At 37.9% G+C, this 19730-nt stretch overlaps 1 protein-coding gene across 1 annotated transcript in view; it reads right to left on the bottom strand.

Annotated features, from left to right (window-relative positions):
• Positions 1–19195, bottom strand: part of ZNF484 (zinc finger protein 484) — a 28263-nt gene extending 9068 nt beyond the window's left edge. The window contains exons 1-4 of the mRNA XM_007468180.1: positions 19156–19195; positions 9043–9087; positions 611–737; positions 240–335 (exon numbers count right to left, since the gene is read on the bottom strand). Coding sequence (XP_007468242.1) covers positions 240–335; positions 611–737; positions 9043–9057 — 238 coding nt within the window. The 5' untranslated portion in view covers positions 9058–9087; positions 19156–19195. The remainder of the gene's footprint in view (positions 1–239; positions 336–610; positions 738–9042; positions 9088–19155) is intronic.
• Positions 19196–19730: the final 535 nt, after the last annotated feature.

Below are 19730 nucleotides of genomic sequence, written 5' to 3'. Positions count from 1 at the left end.
TAGCACAGGGAACTCTGCTAAAAAAAAAAAAAAAAAAAAGGCAAGCAACAAAGACACTGATATTGGAAGGGGCCTGAAGTGGGGATGGCACTTAGATGTCCAAGGGGCCAATATCAACTCTATCCATGCAGTTCCAAAAGTTCAGAATGTTGAGAAACATCATATTAAAGTTGTCAGCCTCTGCCAGTACAACTGCAGTTCGGTTGTGCTATCTCTTATGCTGTTTGTTCCCTACTCACCTAGATAGCTCTGGCTTGAGATTTCACCATCCAACATACATGGCTCTTCTCCCCGCTCCAAGTTGAAAATGACTTCTGGTTTGGGAACTTGACACCCTAATAACAGGAAATGATAAAATACTTGATTTCAGAGGTCATACAATGAAATATTCCATTTACTTTCCAGAAAAGTTCATGGGGAACAGAAGTATATTCCTAATATTGTTAAGAACATAGGACAAAAAATAAGGACAAAACTATTACACACTTCAGATGTCCTGCAGTCTTTAGAAGTCCCATGTACCTCAGAAATCTCACAGATTTCAGAAATTCCACTGAGAAAGAAAATACACGCAATTAGGTACAGCCTTACCCAGCAGAGCTGTGCTTACCCACTGAGATCAAGTTGAAATAGTTTTCCAGCATTACATCCCTGTATAGACTTTTCTGAGCAAGGTCCAACTGTTGCCACTCCTCCCTGCTGAAGTCTACAGTTACATCCTTGAAAGACACTGATCCCTGGAAAAACACATGCTTATTCAATGTAAAGGATCAGGATTGCAGGACAGGAACAAGATATTTAGAAACTTATTTTTAATAATTTTTAACATGATATGACATATCAGATTCCCACTAAATACCTAAATTTTACATTATTATTTCAAAGAAAAAATAAATATTAAAAGTATCATGCCATTCTTTCTATGGTTCTGATAATATTCTGGAGTTTTATTTTGTTTTGTTTTTATCTGTGTGCTGGTTACAAAAGAATAAGCTGTGAAAACTCATCAAGCTGCATACATGATTTGTGCATTTTTTTCTATGTATCCCATATTTCATTAACACTTCACTTAGAATATATCTTCTGCTTTTCACTTTGCACTCATCAATCTACTAAGTCAATTCTTTCTTTAAAAAAGATAAATAAAATAGGCTTCTTTTTCCAATAAACTGTGTGGTATTGGTATAAGTATAGACGATAGAATTCAATGGAATGTAACCAAGAATCCAGAAATAAACCCTCATATTTAGGGTAAACTGATAATTCAACACAGGTGTCAAAACAATTTAAAAGGGGAAAAATAGTCTTTTCAACAAATGATGCTAGGACAAGTGGACATCCACATGGAAAAAAATGAGGCTGGACTCCTACCTCATGCCATATTAAAAAAATAAACTCAAAATGGATCAAAAGACCTAAATGTTCTTAAGTTTTAGCTAAGAAGGGTATATCTTTGTGACATTGGATTTGGCAATGATTTCTTTTTTTTTTTAACAGATCTTTATTGGAGACTAATTGCTTCACAATACTGTTTTAGTTTCTGTTGTAGTTTCTGTTGTACAACAAAGTGAATCAGCTATATGTATACATATATCACCATATCCCCTCCCTCTTGAGCCTCCCTCCCACCCTCCCTATCCCACCCCTCTAGGTCATCACAAAGCACCCAGCTGACCTCCCTGTGCTATGCTGCTGCTTCCCACTAGATAACTATTTTACATTTGGTAGCATATATATGTCAATGCTTGGATATAAAATCAAAAGCACAAGCAACCAAAGAAAAAAATAGATAAATTGGACTTTATCAAAATTAAAAACTTTGTGTTTAAAAGGATACCATCAAGAAAGTGAAAACACAGGGAGAATTCTCTGGTGGTCCAGTGGTTAGGTCACTGCAATTCCACTGCAGGGGGCATGGGTTCGATCTCTGGTTGGGGAACTAAGATCTCACATGCCCTGCGGCGCAGCCAAAACAAACAAACAAACATATAAAAGGTGTACTTTTAAAAAAAGAGAGTGAAAAGACAACCCAAAGACTGGGAGAAAATGTTTGCAATTATATATCTGACAAGGGACTTGTGTACAGAATAGATAAAGAACTCTTACAACTCAATAAAAAGATAAATGATCCAATTAAAAATGGATCAAGAATCTGAATATACATATCTCCATACAAATGGCCAAAAAAGCACATGAGAGGGTCTCAATATCTTTAGTCATAAGGGATATTGAAATTCAAATCAAAGAGATACCCCTTCAAATTCACTAAGATGATTATAATTTTAAAAATGCTGTTTGTGCCTATTTGTATTTTTATTATTATTTTGTAGCAAAATAATAAATGACATTAAAATTTTCATTCTGACATTTAAAAAACTGCTTAAATCATTAGTCATTAGTCATCAGAAAAATGCACCCATTAGGATGGCTATAATTAAAAAAAAAAAAGATACATAATAACAAGTGTTAGTGAGGAAGTGGAGAAACTGGAACCCTCATACAGTAAAGGTGGTAATGTAAAATGGTGCAGTCACTTTGTAAAACAGTCTGCTACTTCCTCAAAAGGAATAATATGTCCCAACGGTTCCACTTCTAGGTACATACCCAATAGAAATAAAAACACTTATCCACATGAAACTTGTATAGGAATGTTCATAGTAGCATTATTCTTAATAGTCAAAAATAAAACCAATGCAACGTCTGCCAACTAATGATGAATTTTAAAATGTGGTATATCCATACAAGAGTTTATTCAGCCATAACAAGAAATGAAGTACTGATTTATGCTACAATATAGATGAATCTTGAAAATACTATGCTAAGTGAAAGAAGCCAGTCACAAAAGACCACATATTATATGATTCTATTTATATGAGGTGTCCAGAACAGGCAAACCTATTGAGACAGAAAGAAGACTACTGGTTGCCCAGGGCTAGGGGGGAATGGAAGGATGTTGGGGGGGTGGTGTATGACAGCTAAAATGTATGAGTCGGAGTAGGGAGGGAAAGAAAATGTTCTAAAACTGTGAAAAAGGGTGCACAACTCCATGAATATACTAAAACCCACTGAATGCACACTTTAAATGGGCAATATATATGGTATGTGAAGGAGACCCTTTTGAGGCACTGTCATTTCCAGATGGCATACAATAGTTTGTGGCAGTCCAGTGTTTTTTCCAAGAATAACTATAAATGCCAGATGAAATACCGAAATCATCTGTTTGGAAGTACTGGAAGCTTGTTAGGTACTAAGACTCTCAAGAGAACATTGAAGATTTAAGTTGATGTACGCAGACACTTTTACACTGGGAGTATTTACCAATTCTGGGTGTGGCAAAAGGTGAAAATCCAGCTTTGAACAAGTAGAAGGCTACAGTTGGGTGACAGAGAAACCAGAACTCAAGCACATGGCCAATTTTCCCCTCAGGACATCTGCCAAATTCTAGGGTTGTATGGGCAGAAGACTAAAAACTTAAGCAGAATAACCTCTGAAAAGCAAAGCAAAATTTTAGTAGTCTGGTAAGAAGACAGAGTTGGCATCTATCAGGAGGGGCCACAGAGGACAAACCAGGCTCTCAGCTGAAAATCTTAGATGGCCAGAGTGAACCAAAGGTAGACTATTATTAGGACTTAAACTCAGCCTTGATTCAACATAACACTGTGCCTGACTGGATAAAGATGTTCGTCTTCTACTCTATCTGCTCAGGGAAAGATGAATCCACTACTGAGAAAGATATCATAATCTAGATCTTCTACAATGCTTTATACATGTTTTGATACAATAAAAGAAATCCTATGCCTATCAGAAAACAGGGACAAATATCCAAAACCAGAGGAAAAAAATTCAAAAGAAACAGTCCTACAGTGCTTTGGAGTTAGAATAAAAGATGGAAAATTTCATTAGAGAAAATGGGACTTATAATAAAGATATCAAATGAAAACTGAAAAATTCAGTATCTAAAATTAAGAACTGAGGGAGGTTTAATAGCAGAATACAGAATTACTGAAATGGAAGACAAGCAAACAGAAAATATACAAACCAGACCACAGACTTTTTTTTTTAATAAACACAAGTGCATGTGACGTATCACATGTACAACACAGTGAAAAGGAATAACATATTGTAGTCTGAGAAGATAAAGAGAGAGAATATGAGGCAGAAGCAAAATTTGAAAAAGTAATGGTGAATGACAGCAACTCAAAGTTTCAAGAAGTTTCTCAAATCCCACTTTACAATACTGTAAATACTGACTATGCAAAAACAGTAACAGTAATATCTTGTGAAGTTTAAAATATGTGTAGAATTTAAATGCAGCAAATGGAATTAAGGTGTTTTAGTATCTACTGAGAAGGGGGCAAGGTAATAATGAGTTAAAAATGGATATTGTAATATCTAGGGAAACAAATAAAAGAATGTATAACAAGCAAGTTAACAAAATTAAAATTAAAATTTTGACTAATCTAAAAGAAAGTCAAGAAAGGAATGTAAAAATAATATTAAACAGACAGTTCAAACATAAAACTAATAAAACTGGATATAGGACTTCCCTGGTGGCATAGTGATTAAGAATCTGCCTGCCAATGCAGGGGACACGGGTTCGAGGCTTGGTCCAGGAAGATCCCACATACTGCGGAGAAACTAAGCCCTCACACTACAACTACTGAGCCCGCGTGCCACAACTACTGACGCCCGTGTGCCTAGAGCCCATGCTCCACAACAAAGAAGCCACCACAATGAGAAGCCCGGGCACCACAACGAAGAGTAGCCCCCCCTCACCACAACTAGAGAGAGCCCGTGCCCGGCAACAAAGACCCAACACAGCCAAAAAAATTAATTAATTAATTTAAAAAGAAAGAAAGAAAGGAAAAAAAAAAACCTGGATACAAATTCAAGTATATCAGTAATTGCATTAAATATAAATAAACTAAACAATCAAATTAACAGCAAAGATTGAGACTTCCAGTTCAAAAAAAAAAAAAGTTAAATGCATTCCACCCTATTCATCCTGCTAAATACCTAGGTTTTTTTTCTAAAAACCTAGAAATATATACAAGCATCTTTCCACACCCTTGACTTTCTCTCAAGAGCATACTTTCCTACAGTGAAACTAATTTTAGCATCTTTTGGAATCTTGATAGCCCCCAAATTTCCCAAAACATCAAATCTAGTTCCTTTTTGCTCAACAGTTCTTCCTTCAATCTGTCTCTTAACATTCATACTTTACTATAAGCAATAAGAAGAAACCAGGCTACATCTTCAACCTTTTGCTTGAAAATCTCCTCAGAGAAAAATACAAGTTCATCATTGACAAATCTGCTTTTCACATAACTACAGGACAAAATTCAGCTAAGCTTTCTGCCACTGTATAACAGAGATGTCCTTTTCCTCTAGTTTCCAGTAACATGTTCCTCATTTCCTTCTGAGTCTTCAGCAGCGGCACCATTAACACCCATATTTCTATCAATAGTCTGTTTATAATAATTGAAATATTCTCTAAAACAATATAGCTTTTTTCCTAGTGTGCTCCTCACTTCATTCTGGGTCCTCTAGCGGAGTTAACATTCATATTTCTATTATCAGTCTGTTCGAGGAAATCTAGGCTTTTGTTATTATACTCTTCAAAATTTTTAGTTTCTATTACCAAATTCTGAAGCCATTTGACATTTTTGGGTATTTGTTACAGCATCATTCCACTTTCAGGTACCAAAATCTGTAATGGTTTCCTATTGCTGCTGCAACAAATTGCCACAAACTTAAAACACAAATTTATTATCTTATAGTTCTGGAGGTCAGAAGTTGAAAATAGGTCTTACTGGGCTAAAATCAGTGTGTTGGATGCAGTCCTTCTGGAGGCTATAAGGGAGAATCCATTTCCTTGTCTTATATGACTTCTAAGAGGCTCGTGGTCCCTTCCTCTATCTTCAAAGCCAGCAGAGTAGCATCTTCAAATCTCCCCTTGACTCTGACCCTTCTGGCTCCCTCTTTCACTTATAAGGAACTGTGATTACACTGGGCCCTCCCAGATGACCCAGAATAATCACCCCATCTCAAAATCCTTAACTTAATCACATCTTCAAAGTCCCTATTGTCATGTGAAGTAACATATTCATGGGTTTCAGGAATTAGGATGTGGATACCTTTGGGGACTATTATTCTGCCTATCACATCCAGTAAGAAAAGATGGGATAGTAAAAGTAAAAAGAGTGGCTTAAGATTTCTGAGTAAAAATGACTTACAATATAGAATTAGCTATGAAATTACTGAGGGTAAAATAAAAATATTTCCAGACATGCAAGGTCTCAAAAAATTTACTTTCCACACAATACTTTCTAGAGAGCTACTGGATAATATTCTCTAAAAATGAAAGCATAAATCAGGAAACAGCCAGAAAACAAGAGCTCCAATACTTGAGAGACATGAAAGGAATTCCTAGTATCATGCCAAAGGGAGACTCCCAAGTCAGTGGATGAGTATCAAATAGAGAGCAACTTCAAGCAGGTCAAAGACTCTAAGGGAAGCTTCTTTCAACAGCTGAAATAAATACCTATATTCTGGAGCCAAATTGCTTGGGTTTTACTTCTGGCTTCACCACTTACTAGCAGTGTGACCCAGGGCAAGTTACTTCTCTGTGGGTCTGTTTCCTTCTCTGTAAAATGAGGATAATGATTATAGATACCTCAAAGGGGTTATGATTAAATCAGTTTATAGAGAATGTTTTTAGTGCCTAGCATATAGTAAGCCTATATTAATGTTTGTGATTACTGTTATTATCTAATATATTTTAACATATTGAGAAGATATTTAAATACCTGGGAAGAATGTGGAGTTGAATTAGTGATCCAAATATGGAAAATGAAACAAATGATTAAACCAAACAATAATTAATTCCAGGCAAAACAAAAAATAGTGCATAAAAGGTAAAATAAATGGTTCAGCTGTGAATATAATTAAAATAATCATAATAATAAATACAGCCTCTTGATTTACCCAAAATTATGATATACCTATATTAGAAGGAGGGGAAGAAGAAATGTGCATATAAGTGTTGAAGCCTTAAGTGTCTGAAAGAGAGTTAAATCCCTATTTTCCATTGTGCTAAGTCAGTAGAAACTGCCTAAAACTGAAAACCAAAAGGTACCAATATAAACATGTTATTTAGACATGGGAACGTAAATACTAAAAAAAATTAGTTCAATTGAGTTCAGAGTGATGTGATTACCTTTAAGAAGCTGCAATTTGAGGGATAAGAGAGCAACTAACAGGTGGTTTTTTTTTTTTTTAAATGAAGCTTCAAAAAACTATTTGATTGAGTAAACATATCTATAGCCTTAATGATATTCAAAATTAAATATTTACTTTTAAAAGTTAAAATGCAGGGCTTCCCTGGTGGCGCAGTGCTTGAGAGTCCGCCTGCCGTTGCAGGAGACGCGGGTTCGTGCCCCGTTTCGGGAGGATCCCACATGCCGCGGAGCGGCTGGGCCCGTGAGCCGTGGCCGCTGAGCCTGCGCGTCCGGAGCCTGTGCTCCGCAAATGGGAGAGGCCACAACAGTGAGAGGCCCATGTACAGCAAAAAAAAAAAAAAAAAAAAAAAAAAAAAAAAAAAAAGTTAAAATGCAAAGAACAAAGAGGTAAAAAAATTGAAAACAAAAAAGACCATGCTTAATATATAAATAACTCCTCCTTTAAAAAAAAAATCAATGAACTGACTTCAACCCCTGGAAAAACAGGGTAGATGCATTTGTCCCTATTCACCCACTAAGTACATCTAGTAACCATAGACATTATCCATAAAGCAAACATAAGAAGACTGAAAGCTTAAAGAAAAAAAAGCAAACTGTCTAGGGACCTCAGGAACCAAGGAACTACACAGCATGAGTTTCCTGAAGTCTATTGACTCATACAGCCCTGACCAAGTACTAGAAAAGCCTACAACCCAGAAACACCAACAAAGGCACAACAAAAAAACTCAGAGAAAAGTCTGCTCTCTCTAGCTAAAAAACCAGGAAAGGGGCAATCTAGAAACAGAAAACCTTTAGGCAAAACATGCTCCAGCCAAACATAACAAATAAACAGAAAACTCTGGGCCTGATCCCATGCCCATCAGCAAAGACCCAGTGGGTAGCTTAGATTCCCACTCTTGCCTGGATGAACAGAGGGGCCCCGTCACACTCCAATGGAGTGGTATGGAAAAAGAAAAAAGCCAAGTGGAGTTTTGGGACTTTCATCCATGCATAGTAGTAATGAAAGAAAAAAATAGAACAATATCCCTCCTAAACATGATACAAAATCCTTAAAACATATACTAGCAAATACAAATATATAAAAAGAAGTGTATGTCATGACCAAGTGGAAATTATTCAGAGGTTGCAAGGCTGCTCAATATGTGAAAATCAATCAATGTAATCTACCACAGCAATAAGCTAAAAAGGAAAATCACCTGACTATGTCAACTGATGCAGAAAAAGCAACTGACAAAATTCAATATCCGTTCACTCAGAACTTTGCCTCACAAGGTGGTCCTTGCACCAGCAGCACTAACATCCTGTGGGAATCCCAGTCCTATTAAATCAGAATCTGAAGTCATGTGCAAGTGTGAAAAGCACTGCTTTGTAAGTCACTATAGAAAACCTGTTAGTGAACTTCTAACAGGGTTGTTAAAGACACTGTCCTATCTCCATTCACCTGAAGATCTATCAAAAATTTTCTCAAACATCAAAAACCAGGAAATAGTTACTATAGATGAAATAAATTACTTTTCAACAATATAAACCATGTATTTAACTTCCATCAGTGCTATGTCTTTCAGGAAGATCAGAGACAATTTTACAGTTCAAAGTTCGTAACTGTGTGAAGCCACACAACTCACATATACCTATAATCCAAGTTTGACTTGGAGTTGATAATCTCTTCTTTACTTTCTCTGATCTTAGTTTTCATTTATTTATACTTACACATTTACTATATGGGTTAATAGATGCCTCCTAAAATCCACTAAAAAATAAAGAAAGCAACAAATAAATACATGAACAAATAAGAACTCACCAGGGACTCGGTCATTTCTGGTTCTTCTGGGAAAGGGGCAGAGATCTGAAAAAACAGATTGACAGAGGGACAGATGAGAGAAGGAAGTTTGTCAATGGCACACATGGACATATACATCATGTAGTGTCCATGCAACTGACCCAAAAACTTATTCCTATAATTACATCATAAAAAAATCATCCTGTGTTGCACAAAGATTTAAATCCAGGAGTTTTACCACAACTAATACCAAAAAAAAAAAAAAAGTTTAGAAATATCTTGATAACAATAATTGTGGACAGCTTTAAATACTTTATAGGGCATCCATAGACATAATGTCATGTAAAATTAAACTACTGTAGAAAAATATGTTAAAATGGTAAGTAAAAATAAAATGTACCAAACAGTATGAGTCCATTTTCACTGAACAATATGTGTGTACATACACACATACATGAATGCATTCATGCACGTAGAGAAAATTATCTGGAAGGAACTATATGTTAACAGATATAATATTTGGGTGATGGTAAAATTATAAGTAATTTGAATGTTTATATCTTTCTTATTTGCTAGTAAAAAGCAAAGTAACTTTTTAATGATTTTGCTCTGAGCTTCTGTGACCAGCCCATCACAAGTAGTGAGAACATCCATAAGTAAGACCAAAAAAAGGGAGACTGCTAGCTTTTTCACTGTTCTTTGCTTACAGTTCTTTTTTGGGGGGGCCACACCCCGCGGCTTGTGGGATCTTAGCTACCAGAACAGGAATTGAACCAGGACCCAGCAGTGAAAGTGCTGAGTCCTAACCACTGAACCACCAGGGAATTCCCGCTTCCCATTTTTAAAAGGGAACTATCAATGGAAACTTTGTCTTAACTACAATATAGTAAGTGGATTTGGTTCTAGTTAATAAACCTTAAGACCTAAGTCACTTACTGACTGAAGCCACTATTTTCTAATTTTTTTTTTTTTTTTTTTTTTTGCGGTACGCGGGCCTCTCACTATTGTGGCCTCTCCCGTTGCGGAGCACAGGCTCCGGACGCGCAGGCTCAGCCGCTCCGGGCCTAGCCGCTCCACTACATGTGGGATCTTCCCGGACCGGGGCACGAACCCGTGTCCCCTGCATCGGCAGGAGGATTCTCAACCACTGCGCCACCAGGGAAGCCCCTCTAATTTTTTTACTGAGTTTTCTAACATAAACAGTTGAATTATTAGTACAAGAAATACACATATACCTTCCATCTAGTTTCAACAATTAGTATTTTGCCATATTTGTTTAATCTTTCTATATACACATATAGTTACATGTAAATGCATACATATATATGAGCATACTAGTGTATATACTTTTTTTTTGGCTGAACCATTTGAAAGTTGCAGATGTTATGACACTTCATGCCTAAATTCATAACATCAATCTCCTAAAAGATTATTATCATGCCTGAGAAAATTATTAGCAATTCTATAACACTTTAATATTCAGCTCATATTCAAAATTCCCAATTACCCCAGAAAAACCTTTTCTTGCTGTTTTGTTGAAAGCATGTTCCAATCAAGACTCCTACATTGGGACTGTGTCCCTTTTACCCTAGACCTATCCTCCCCAGTATCTTTTTATGATGGACTTTTAAAATTTTTGCTTCTAACATACACTTTCTAATATAAATAACATTTTGGTTACTTCTTTGCTAATTTTTTTGTGTGGTATAACTTATGTAAAGTACATTAATATTAAGTATACAGCACTTTCCCCTATTTTTCACACCTGCCATCCAGCTCAAGAGAGAGAACATTTCTAGCACCTTTGGAAAGTATTAGGGAATCAAACCGTTATTTTTGAAACTTGTCAAAAAGCAAAAGAGTCAGTCAAGCATAACCAAACACTTCATGAAGGAATTTCTTTTTCTGCTTATATAATTATTCCAGCTACAAGTTGCCAACTAAAAATTGGCACTTGCCATCTGCCTCTACAAGGGTTAAGTCACTAGCCACTGCAGCTGCTGACCTTCAACACATCCTGAAAGGAGTTCAGGGTGGAGATCAGGAATGAGGCACTTGATGCTCTGGCAAAAACTGGCAGAACAGCCCTGCAGATAGTAAGATATTTTCAGGAGAATATTTTATGAGCCCAAATTCTTGCATCTCCTCATACCTAGAAAGGCATTAAAATCATTAACAGAGACATCTGCTCCTTGTGACTAGCAGCAACCTTCACAGGACTAGCAGCAAGACTTTGCCAAAATGTGTGCTTGACTGTACGTACCACCCCCTTCACCTGAATCATATATGATACTGACCCTCTCCGCTAGCTCTCGGAGCAGTTTCTCAGAGCTATATAAAACAGTCTCCTGGGCTATAGTCCTCATTTTGCCCCAAATAAGACAACTCTCAACTCTCACATTATGCATTTTTATAAGTCGACAAAGTAAAGGAATGGTAGAAATAGAAATAGAAATGTCCATTTTGCACACATAATGAAATATGGATCTAAGAAACAATGATCAATGGCTGCTCACATCACAAAACAGATAACCAGACATTATGTGCCTCATATCACCTGGGAAGTAGTCTTGCTCCCCAAAAAACAAAAATAAAAAAAGGGATCTGAATCTGATCAAGCCTCTAAATCTTACCAATCCAATCCACATAAAATGATACTTTAAAATGTACTGTAATTTTTTAAGGTGTGATAATATCACCGTGGCTATTTTTACTAAAGGAATTTTACATATTGAAATATTTATGGATAAAATGACAAAATCTTTGAGATTTGCTTCAAAATAATCCAGCAGAAGAAAAGAAATATTGGAGGAAGGGATAGACGACAAATGACTGGGCATGAGTTGATAATTGTGAAAATTGACGGGTAATTGCTGCGCGAGGGCTTCTCTCTAGTTGTGGCGTGGGGTTTTTCTCTTTGCTAGTTATGGCACACGGGCTCCAGAGCGCATGGGCTCTGTAGATTGTGGCACATGGGTTCTCTAGTTGAGGCGCACAAGCTCAGTAGCTGTGGTGCACAGGCTTAGTTGACCCGTGGCATGTGGGATCCTAGTTCCCTGACCAGGGATCGAACCCGCATCCCCTGCATTGGACGGCAGATTCTTTACCACTGGACCACCAGGGAAGTCCCCTAAATGGAGCTTCTTTATACTACTTTCTCTACATTTGTATTTTTTTAATTTTCATAGGAAAAGTTTAAAAAGTCATTTTTTAGATAACATCAGCTGAAAAAAATGCACAACCTAAAAGGTGAGAATTATGTTTTATTCGGCGGACTTGTTGAGAAATTAAGCCCAGGATGCAGCCTCTCAGATAGCTCTGAGGGACTGTTCCGAAAAGGTAAGGGAGGAGCCAGGATCCTAGCACAGGGAACTCTACTCACTACTATATATAAAATAGATAACTAATAAGAACCTAGCACAGGGAACTCTACTCAATACTCTGTAATGGCCTATATGGGAAAAGAATCTAAAAAAAAAAAGTGGATATATGTATAACTGATTCACTTTGCTGTACACCTGAAACTAACACAACATTGTAAATCAACTATATCCAATAAAAATTTTAAAAAAAGAAAAGAAAAAGAAAATCCAGACATCTCAAGTTAATGAATTTAGCAGTTCTCTATGTATGGGAAGATTCGAGAATCTGGGCTCATTAAATCATGGCTTTGATATGCACCTTAAATATCTAGGGCCAGTATCCTGGTTTTTTTCCATCCTGAATCCCCTCAGGGTGCACAGTGGGGGTGAGTGCAGTGGCTGATGGATTGTTGACCACAACTTCCTTTGTTTACTGATACAGCAGATGACAACTTTCTTTGTCCACAATAATCAGAGAACTCTGACTATAGACTGAATAGCAGATGATATTAAGGAGTTACCATAACTTTTGTTAGGTGAGTAATGGCCTGGGGGTTATGTGGGGGGAAAAAGTCCACATCAGTTGGATTTGCATGCTAAAGTATTTGTGGGTGAAATGACATGGTATCCAAGATTTGTTTTAAGATATTCTAACTAGAACAAAGCAAGTGAGAAGAGATAGGTGAAACAACACTGGCAAATAGTTGATAATTATTGAGACTGGGTGATGAGGGCATTTGTGGGTTCATTATAACATTTTCTCTACTTTCCTGTATGTTTGAAATTTTCTATAATAAAAACTTAAAAAAATAAATCCTCTCCCACTACAGGGAACAGCCTTTGAGTACATGACATGAGCCATGCATTGTTCACATTGCAAAGGATCATGCTTTGTTTCAGCAAGTCCACCTCTGAGAAGATTCGTGCTTCTGGGCTTCCCCCTCCCCACTCACAGGAACTGTCATATTCCTGCCAAGCCAGGATTTGAACTGGAAATGGGATCTATGAGACAAGCTCTTTTTGGCTGGCATGTTCACAATGAGCTTCACCTCTGTGTTTTCTTAGAACTCCAGTCTTCCCAGGAGCCCTAAGTTGAGTGAGGGTCCAAAGACTGCCAGTGATTATCGGGCCAAGTTGGGCTGCAGTCTGAAAAAAACAATTCTGAAGGTTCAACTAAGTGGTCTGACCTCAGGGCTCTGTGGAAACACAAAGGGATCCTGACAGAGAGAGTGCCACTCAGTGACAGCCTCTCAGCTGTCCTCACAAGAGTGCATCAAACAGTATGGAACAGGGTGGCACAGGGGAAATATATGAGGTGTGGAGCCAAATCAATGTACATTTGAATCCCAGGTCTTCCACCTTCTAACTGTGACAATCGGAAGAACTTACTTCAGTCTCAGTTTCCTCATCCTTATACTTTTAAGATAAACAAACCAATTTTATAATACTTAAAAAGCACTCAGTCCATGTGTGGCACATAAGTGCTTGTTACATATTAATTACTGCTATTATTACAAAATCAGTAACCCACATAGAATACAATTACTGTATCAAACATTATCTGACTTCACCAGCCCCTCAAGTCATCACCAACCCTGACACTCAATTCCTCACTCCCACTCCTCAATCTGCTTACTACAACTGTCAACTGCTGCACACTGACCTCACCCCAGCAGCCATTACTCACACATCAGAATCACTGGTTCCCTTGTCCTGCTTCCCACAGGCCGCAATTGAGGCAGAATATAGATGGGTTCCAGGCTAGACATTTACAACCATCCTCTGTTTATATTTCTTGAGGCAAGAAATAGATGGGCTCCAGGTTAGACATTTACAGCCAGCTTCCTGTTTACACTTCCAGATAGAAAGAATACAAGAACAGGGTAAACAGCTGCACTTTGCCTCCAGTGGACACTTTAAGATAACAGTAATGGCAGGGGCAGACAGGAGCTGAGTCCTGCCCAGATAAACGATAAAGAGACCACATATTTCTCATGTTTGAGGTCAAGGAGACCTCCCCAACTACACATGCATAGAAAGGCTCCTCAGGGGTCAAAAAAGGGAGGGGGCGCCACCCCATAATAGGTGGTGTCAACCTTCCCACAGGCTTCTGCACTGGAATCCATCTTGGCAAAAAGATGTGCATACATGTGAGGGAGGGACCTAGGATAGGTCAGGTGTGGAAAAAAAAGTGAGATAACTGGTTAAAGATAAGCAAAGACCCAGATGAAATGCCTTATATAAATGATTTAACCACCTCTTTACTTCACTCCTCCTCATTAGAGAGGATGCCCATACTCTTTCTCTCCGGGTGTGTATCTCTGCCTTGCTTCTGTCTTAACTACACAAACTGTTTCTCTATGTCTCTCCCACATGTTGTGCTGTGTCTCTAATAATAAACTTTGTACCTGTTTTTACGGTTTCTGCCTCCTTGAAACATTCTTGCTTTCAAACGGGGCAAGAGCCAGGGAAACTTTGCCCTTGCTGGTCTAGGGGCTAGGATTCTTGGTTTTCAGCCAGGCTACCCAGGTCCAATTCTTGGGCATGGAACTAAGATCTCGCTTCAAGCCACCACTCACTGCTCTCTCCATGAGATCACAATCACTCATTCTACAGTCCCTGATCACAGAACCTCCAACATCTCTACCTCATGGTCCTGGTTCTACATCAATCACGCCCTGAAAAGGAAAAACTCCTCCTGTGTGTTTTTCCTCTATTCTCAACACTTCTGGCCACCAAATGTGTGTGTGTGTGTGTGTGTGTGTGTGTGTTGTGTGTGTGTGTTAGGAGGAGGGGGCCGCAAACCAAGCAATTCTACAACACCAGCTGGGTGTCCTACAATTTAACTCAGTTCTGACACCATCTACTTAAGAGTTAGCACTAGATCACACAGGTTAAGGGCTTAGTCCTACGAGGCTGTCCCCACCCCAACTTCAGGTGCCAATCACAAGTTCAGGTTGTTACTTGTCCTCTGACCAACCGGTTATAATCAGAGGTTCCCACGACCTCCTCCTCAGTCTCCATTAATTTGCTAGAGCAGCTCATAGAACTCAAGAAAATATTTTACTTATTAGATTACCAATTTATTATAAAAGAATATAACTCAGAAACAGTCAGGTAGAATAGAAGAGATGGTTATGGCAAGATACGTCGGAAGCAGTGCATCTCTCTCCCAGAATCTCAACATGTTCAATCCAGAAACTCTCCAAACCCCACCCTTTTGGGTTTTTATGAAGGCTTCACAATGTACAAATGATTGATTAAATAACTGGCCATTGGCAACTGATTCAACCTCCAGCCAGAGAGTGGGTTTCAAGTTCTAAAACTCTAATAATTTGCTTGGTTCCCCTGGCAACCAGCCCCCATCCAGCAATTCACTAGGGCCTTTCCAAACATCACTTCAGGTGTGGTTGAAAGGAACGTTTTATAGCAAAAAAACCCCCACTAATTTCACCCTATCCCTTTGATGCTATTTCAAGACACAGGAACAAAAGAAGCCCCTATAGCCCTTATCACTTAGGAAATAATAAAGGTGTTAGGAGCTATGTGCTGGGAACTGTGGATGAAAACCAAAATATATATTTCTTACTATATCACAATACCACATGTACCAATAACTGGCCTCCACACTGTTAACACTACTGTCGACTGAAAAAAAAATGCACAGCCTAAAAGGTGAGGATTATTATTTATTCGGCAGACTCACTGAGGACTTAAGCCCAGGATACAGCCCCTTAGATAGCTCTGAAGGACTGTTCCAAAGAGGTAAGGGAGGAGCCAGAATATATATGAGTTTTTGCAAAACAAAACAAAACCAAAACCATCTAATTGGAACATCAAAAGATTACTGTCAATTAAAGAAAATCCAGACATCTCAAGTTAATAAATTTAGCACTTTCCTATATATGGGAGATGCAAGAGTCTGGGCTCACTGAAATCATTTCTTTGACATGCATCTAACTATCTAGGGTCAATATCCTGCTTTTCCCCATTCTGGATTCCCCTCAGGATACACAGTTGGGGGTGGCTGCAGTGGCTGATGGCTTGATAGCCACACCATACTTTGTTTACTGAAATGGCAGGCAGTGTTCTTTGTCCACACTACCCACAATGCATCTCCATCAGTGATGCCAAGACTCCAATTCCAGACATACCTGCACCTGTGATGGACTCTGAGAAATCACCCAAGGACTCCTACCACTATCCACACCACTCACTAGGCCTACACCATTAGCCTTTCCAACAAATTTACACACAAACACGCACACCAGTTGGAGCTCAATCAGTGAACAAATCTAGGAATATTCTTGAATTTTAAAGGTAAACTTTAAAATCTAAAACACATCTAAATCTAAACCATGTGTGAAAGAACAGATTATTTACAGAAAAAGAATTAAGAAAATCAAGATGCCCCATCTGCAGTAATGAAAGATAACTGACATCAGAAGTAGCATCTAAAGGACCACTTCTGTTAGGGCCAAAGACATTTTCAGAAATAAAAGCACTTGAAGAATATCTCTTATCATTACCTGAGGAAAATACCCACAAAAGTATTCCAAACAAATGTAAAATAAATCAGATGAGAAACAGCAAATAGAAAAATTGTTCAGCAATAATTTTTGCAAGAGATATATAATTATTTAAAAAGATGATGATTATGTGATAAGGAGGGCATTAAACAGAAAATTAATAATACTATCCTATGACAAAACATTTTTAACTATCTCAGGAAAAAAACAGGAGTTATCTGGCGTGTACAATGGAAACAATGAACAGAAATTTCATCAATCCAATAAAAGTATGAAAAAGGAAAATAAAATGAGTTAAAATAAATAGTAAACATTAAAACAGAAGGTATAAAAATCAGGTAAATCATTATTACACTAAACTGAAAAGGTAAAATTATCCAATTGACAAACAAAGACTAGGTTATAGGTTGGATATGAGAAAACTAAAATGTATTTATTATAAGTAGTTAACCTAAACAATGAGACAAATAGAAATATGAAATAAAGAACTGGGCAAAGATAAATCATCCAAATGAAATGAAAGTGAAAGCAGGGATAGCAATATAAATACCAAAGTGAAATTCAAAATTGAAATTGCTTTTTGTTGAAAAGAGGGATCCTGTAATAATAGCATCCAATAAATGAAAAAAAATGATACAAAATGCTTTAACCATTAGGTTTATGTGTGTCTCTCCCCCAAACACACACAAATAAAGCTAGCAAAAAAGCACATAGAACTACAAAGTGAATTAATAGTGAGAGATTATTTTTATATATTTTTCAGAATATGATGAATCAAGTAGACCAAAATTAGGAAAGAAAAATACTAACAGGCTATATTTAATATACATTAAGAGAAGTTTGTACCACACAAACAGAAAATATACTTTCTCCTATAGCCATTGAACAAAGTTCAATGTAACTTGTGTAACTTGTCTTCAAGGAAAATCTTGACAAATTTTTAAAAGTTGAGACTTTGTAGTCTACAGTTTATGACAATATAATAAAATTTAAAATAAACAAAACATATCAATAATTTGGGAATGAAGAAACTCCAATAACTCAGGATCAAAGTGGAACATCAAACTGAAATTGTACATTTCAAAGATAAAGATGTATATAAAAGAAACTTTATACCCCTAAACGTATCCAGTATAAAACTGGGAAAATAAGGGAAAGAATAGCAATTTACATAAAATGGATATAAAAGAGAAACTATCTAAAAATACAAAGATAAAATTAATAGAAAAACAGAAGAGAGTATAAACACAATCGGTACTTCAAAATGACCAGTAAAGTAAACCTTGAGATGACTGATAATAAAAAAGGGAAAGAAAACTAATACATAAATATTAGAATGACACAGTAGCTACTAATCTGGATATGGAAGGGATCAAAAAATCTCTAGCAAAGTGTACCATGATAACGATAAAGAAAATTTTCACATACAGAGGTATGGGGAAGTCATTCTGGCTTATACATGGTTCTGCCTGAACTTGTGTGAACACATACAGCACATCTGCTTTAACCATTAAAGTAAAGAAGTCTGTTTCGAAGATAAAAATAACTCCCTTTCCATGGCATCCCCTTCCTAGACACCAAGGTCCTGCTGTCTCACTTTATATGTACTAAATCTGGTGCTCTTAAAACCTTGAAGGAATATATCCCTGTCATGTTTGATGTATGATAAGGTATAAGACTCTGATAAGGTATAAGACTATGCTAAAAATCATGCTTCAACCCAGAGGTTCCTCAGAGCCTTCTGAGACGCTATCTCCTGCGCTACAGTCCTCAGTTTGGCTCAAATAAAACTCTTTTCTACTCCTATTATGATTATTTATTATTTCCATCGACAACTTTTAAAATATCAGAAATAGAAACAAACCAGTAAGCAGAAAAAAAGAGAGGAAATCAATGAAGATCTAGCATCCTTCCCCCTCAGAGCCTTCATTACTCAGGCCCCACAGTTATCCTCCCCAACCCCCACAGACTCCGGGAATCCGTCCACAGATCCAACATCAAAGATCCCACAGACCCCATCACTCCGCCTGGGAATCCACCATCATAGACCCCATCACTCCCACCCCATGTCTCCGCGGATCCACCATTAAAGACCCCACTATTAATCCGCCGGGAAGCCACCATCAAGACCACACCGACCCCTATTATTCCATCCACTGACCGCCTCCATCACTGACCCGATTGTTCTTCACGGACATCAGAGACACCTCTTCACTCAGCCCTCGGAAACTCCCTGCACTCACCAGCCCCTCACCCACGCTCTTTCAAGACAGTGGTCATTTAATCACTGGAACGACAACAGCACCCACTTCCTTTTTCTGGATCCCTCCCTGTCCTTGCGGAATTCCTTAGGCGCCTCCTGGGTGTACGCATGCTCAGTAGCGGCTTCTTTGCCAAAACTTGCCAGTATCCAACATGGCGCTCTGCCGACCCCCGCCCCTCTCTAAATGTCTTAAATTTGAAGTCATTATGGCGGCGCCCCTGTAGTCACTCAGGCCTGTGGGCGGCCATGTTGAAGTGACGTAGACTTGTGTGTAGTTAAGAGTTGTCAGGAGGAAAGGTGGACCAGAGGTATGTATCCTGGAATTAAGCCAGGAACAACCCAGAGCTCTGGGTGACCAGAGTCGGTCACCCCAAGCAGCCCCAGGCCTTTCCCTTACTCCTGTGGCTTCAAACACCATCAAACAATAATATCTAATCAGCAATTATTAAACACTCCACCCCCAAACAGTAGAATAAACATTCTATGCAAGCACCTATGGGGCATTTACCAAGGGATACCATAAGCTGGGCTGTAAAACAAATCTTATCAAATTTA

The sequence above is a fragment of the Lipotes vexillifer genome, unplaced genomic scaffold (assembly GCF_000442215.2).
Source record: "Lipotes vexillifer unplaced genomic scaffold, Lipotes_vexillifer_v1.1 scaffold466, whole genome shotgun sequence".
NCBI classification, from domain to species: Eukaryota; Metazoa; Chordata; class Mammalia; order Artiodactyla; family Lipotidae; genus Lipotes; species Lipotes vexillifer.
Note: the sequence above shows the minus strand (reverse complement) of the source record. Positions and strands in the feature narration are given on the sequence as shown.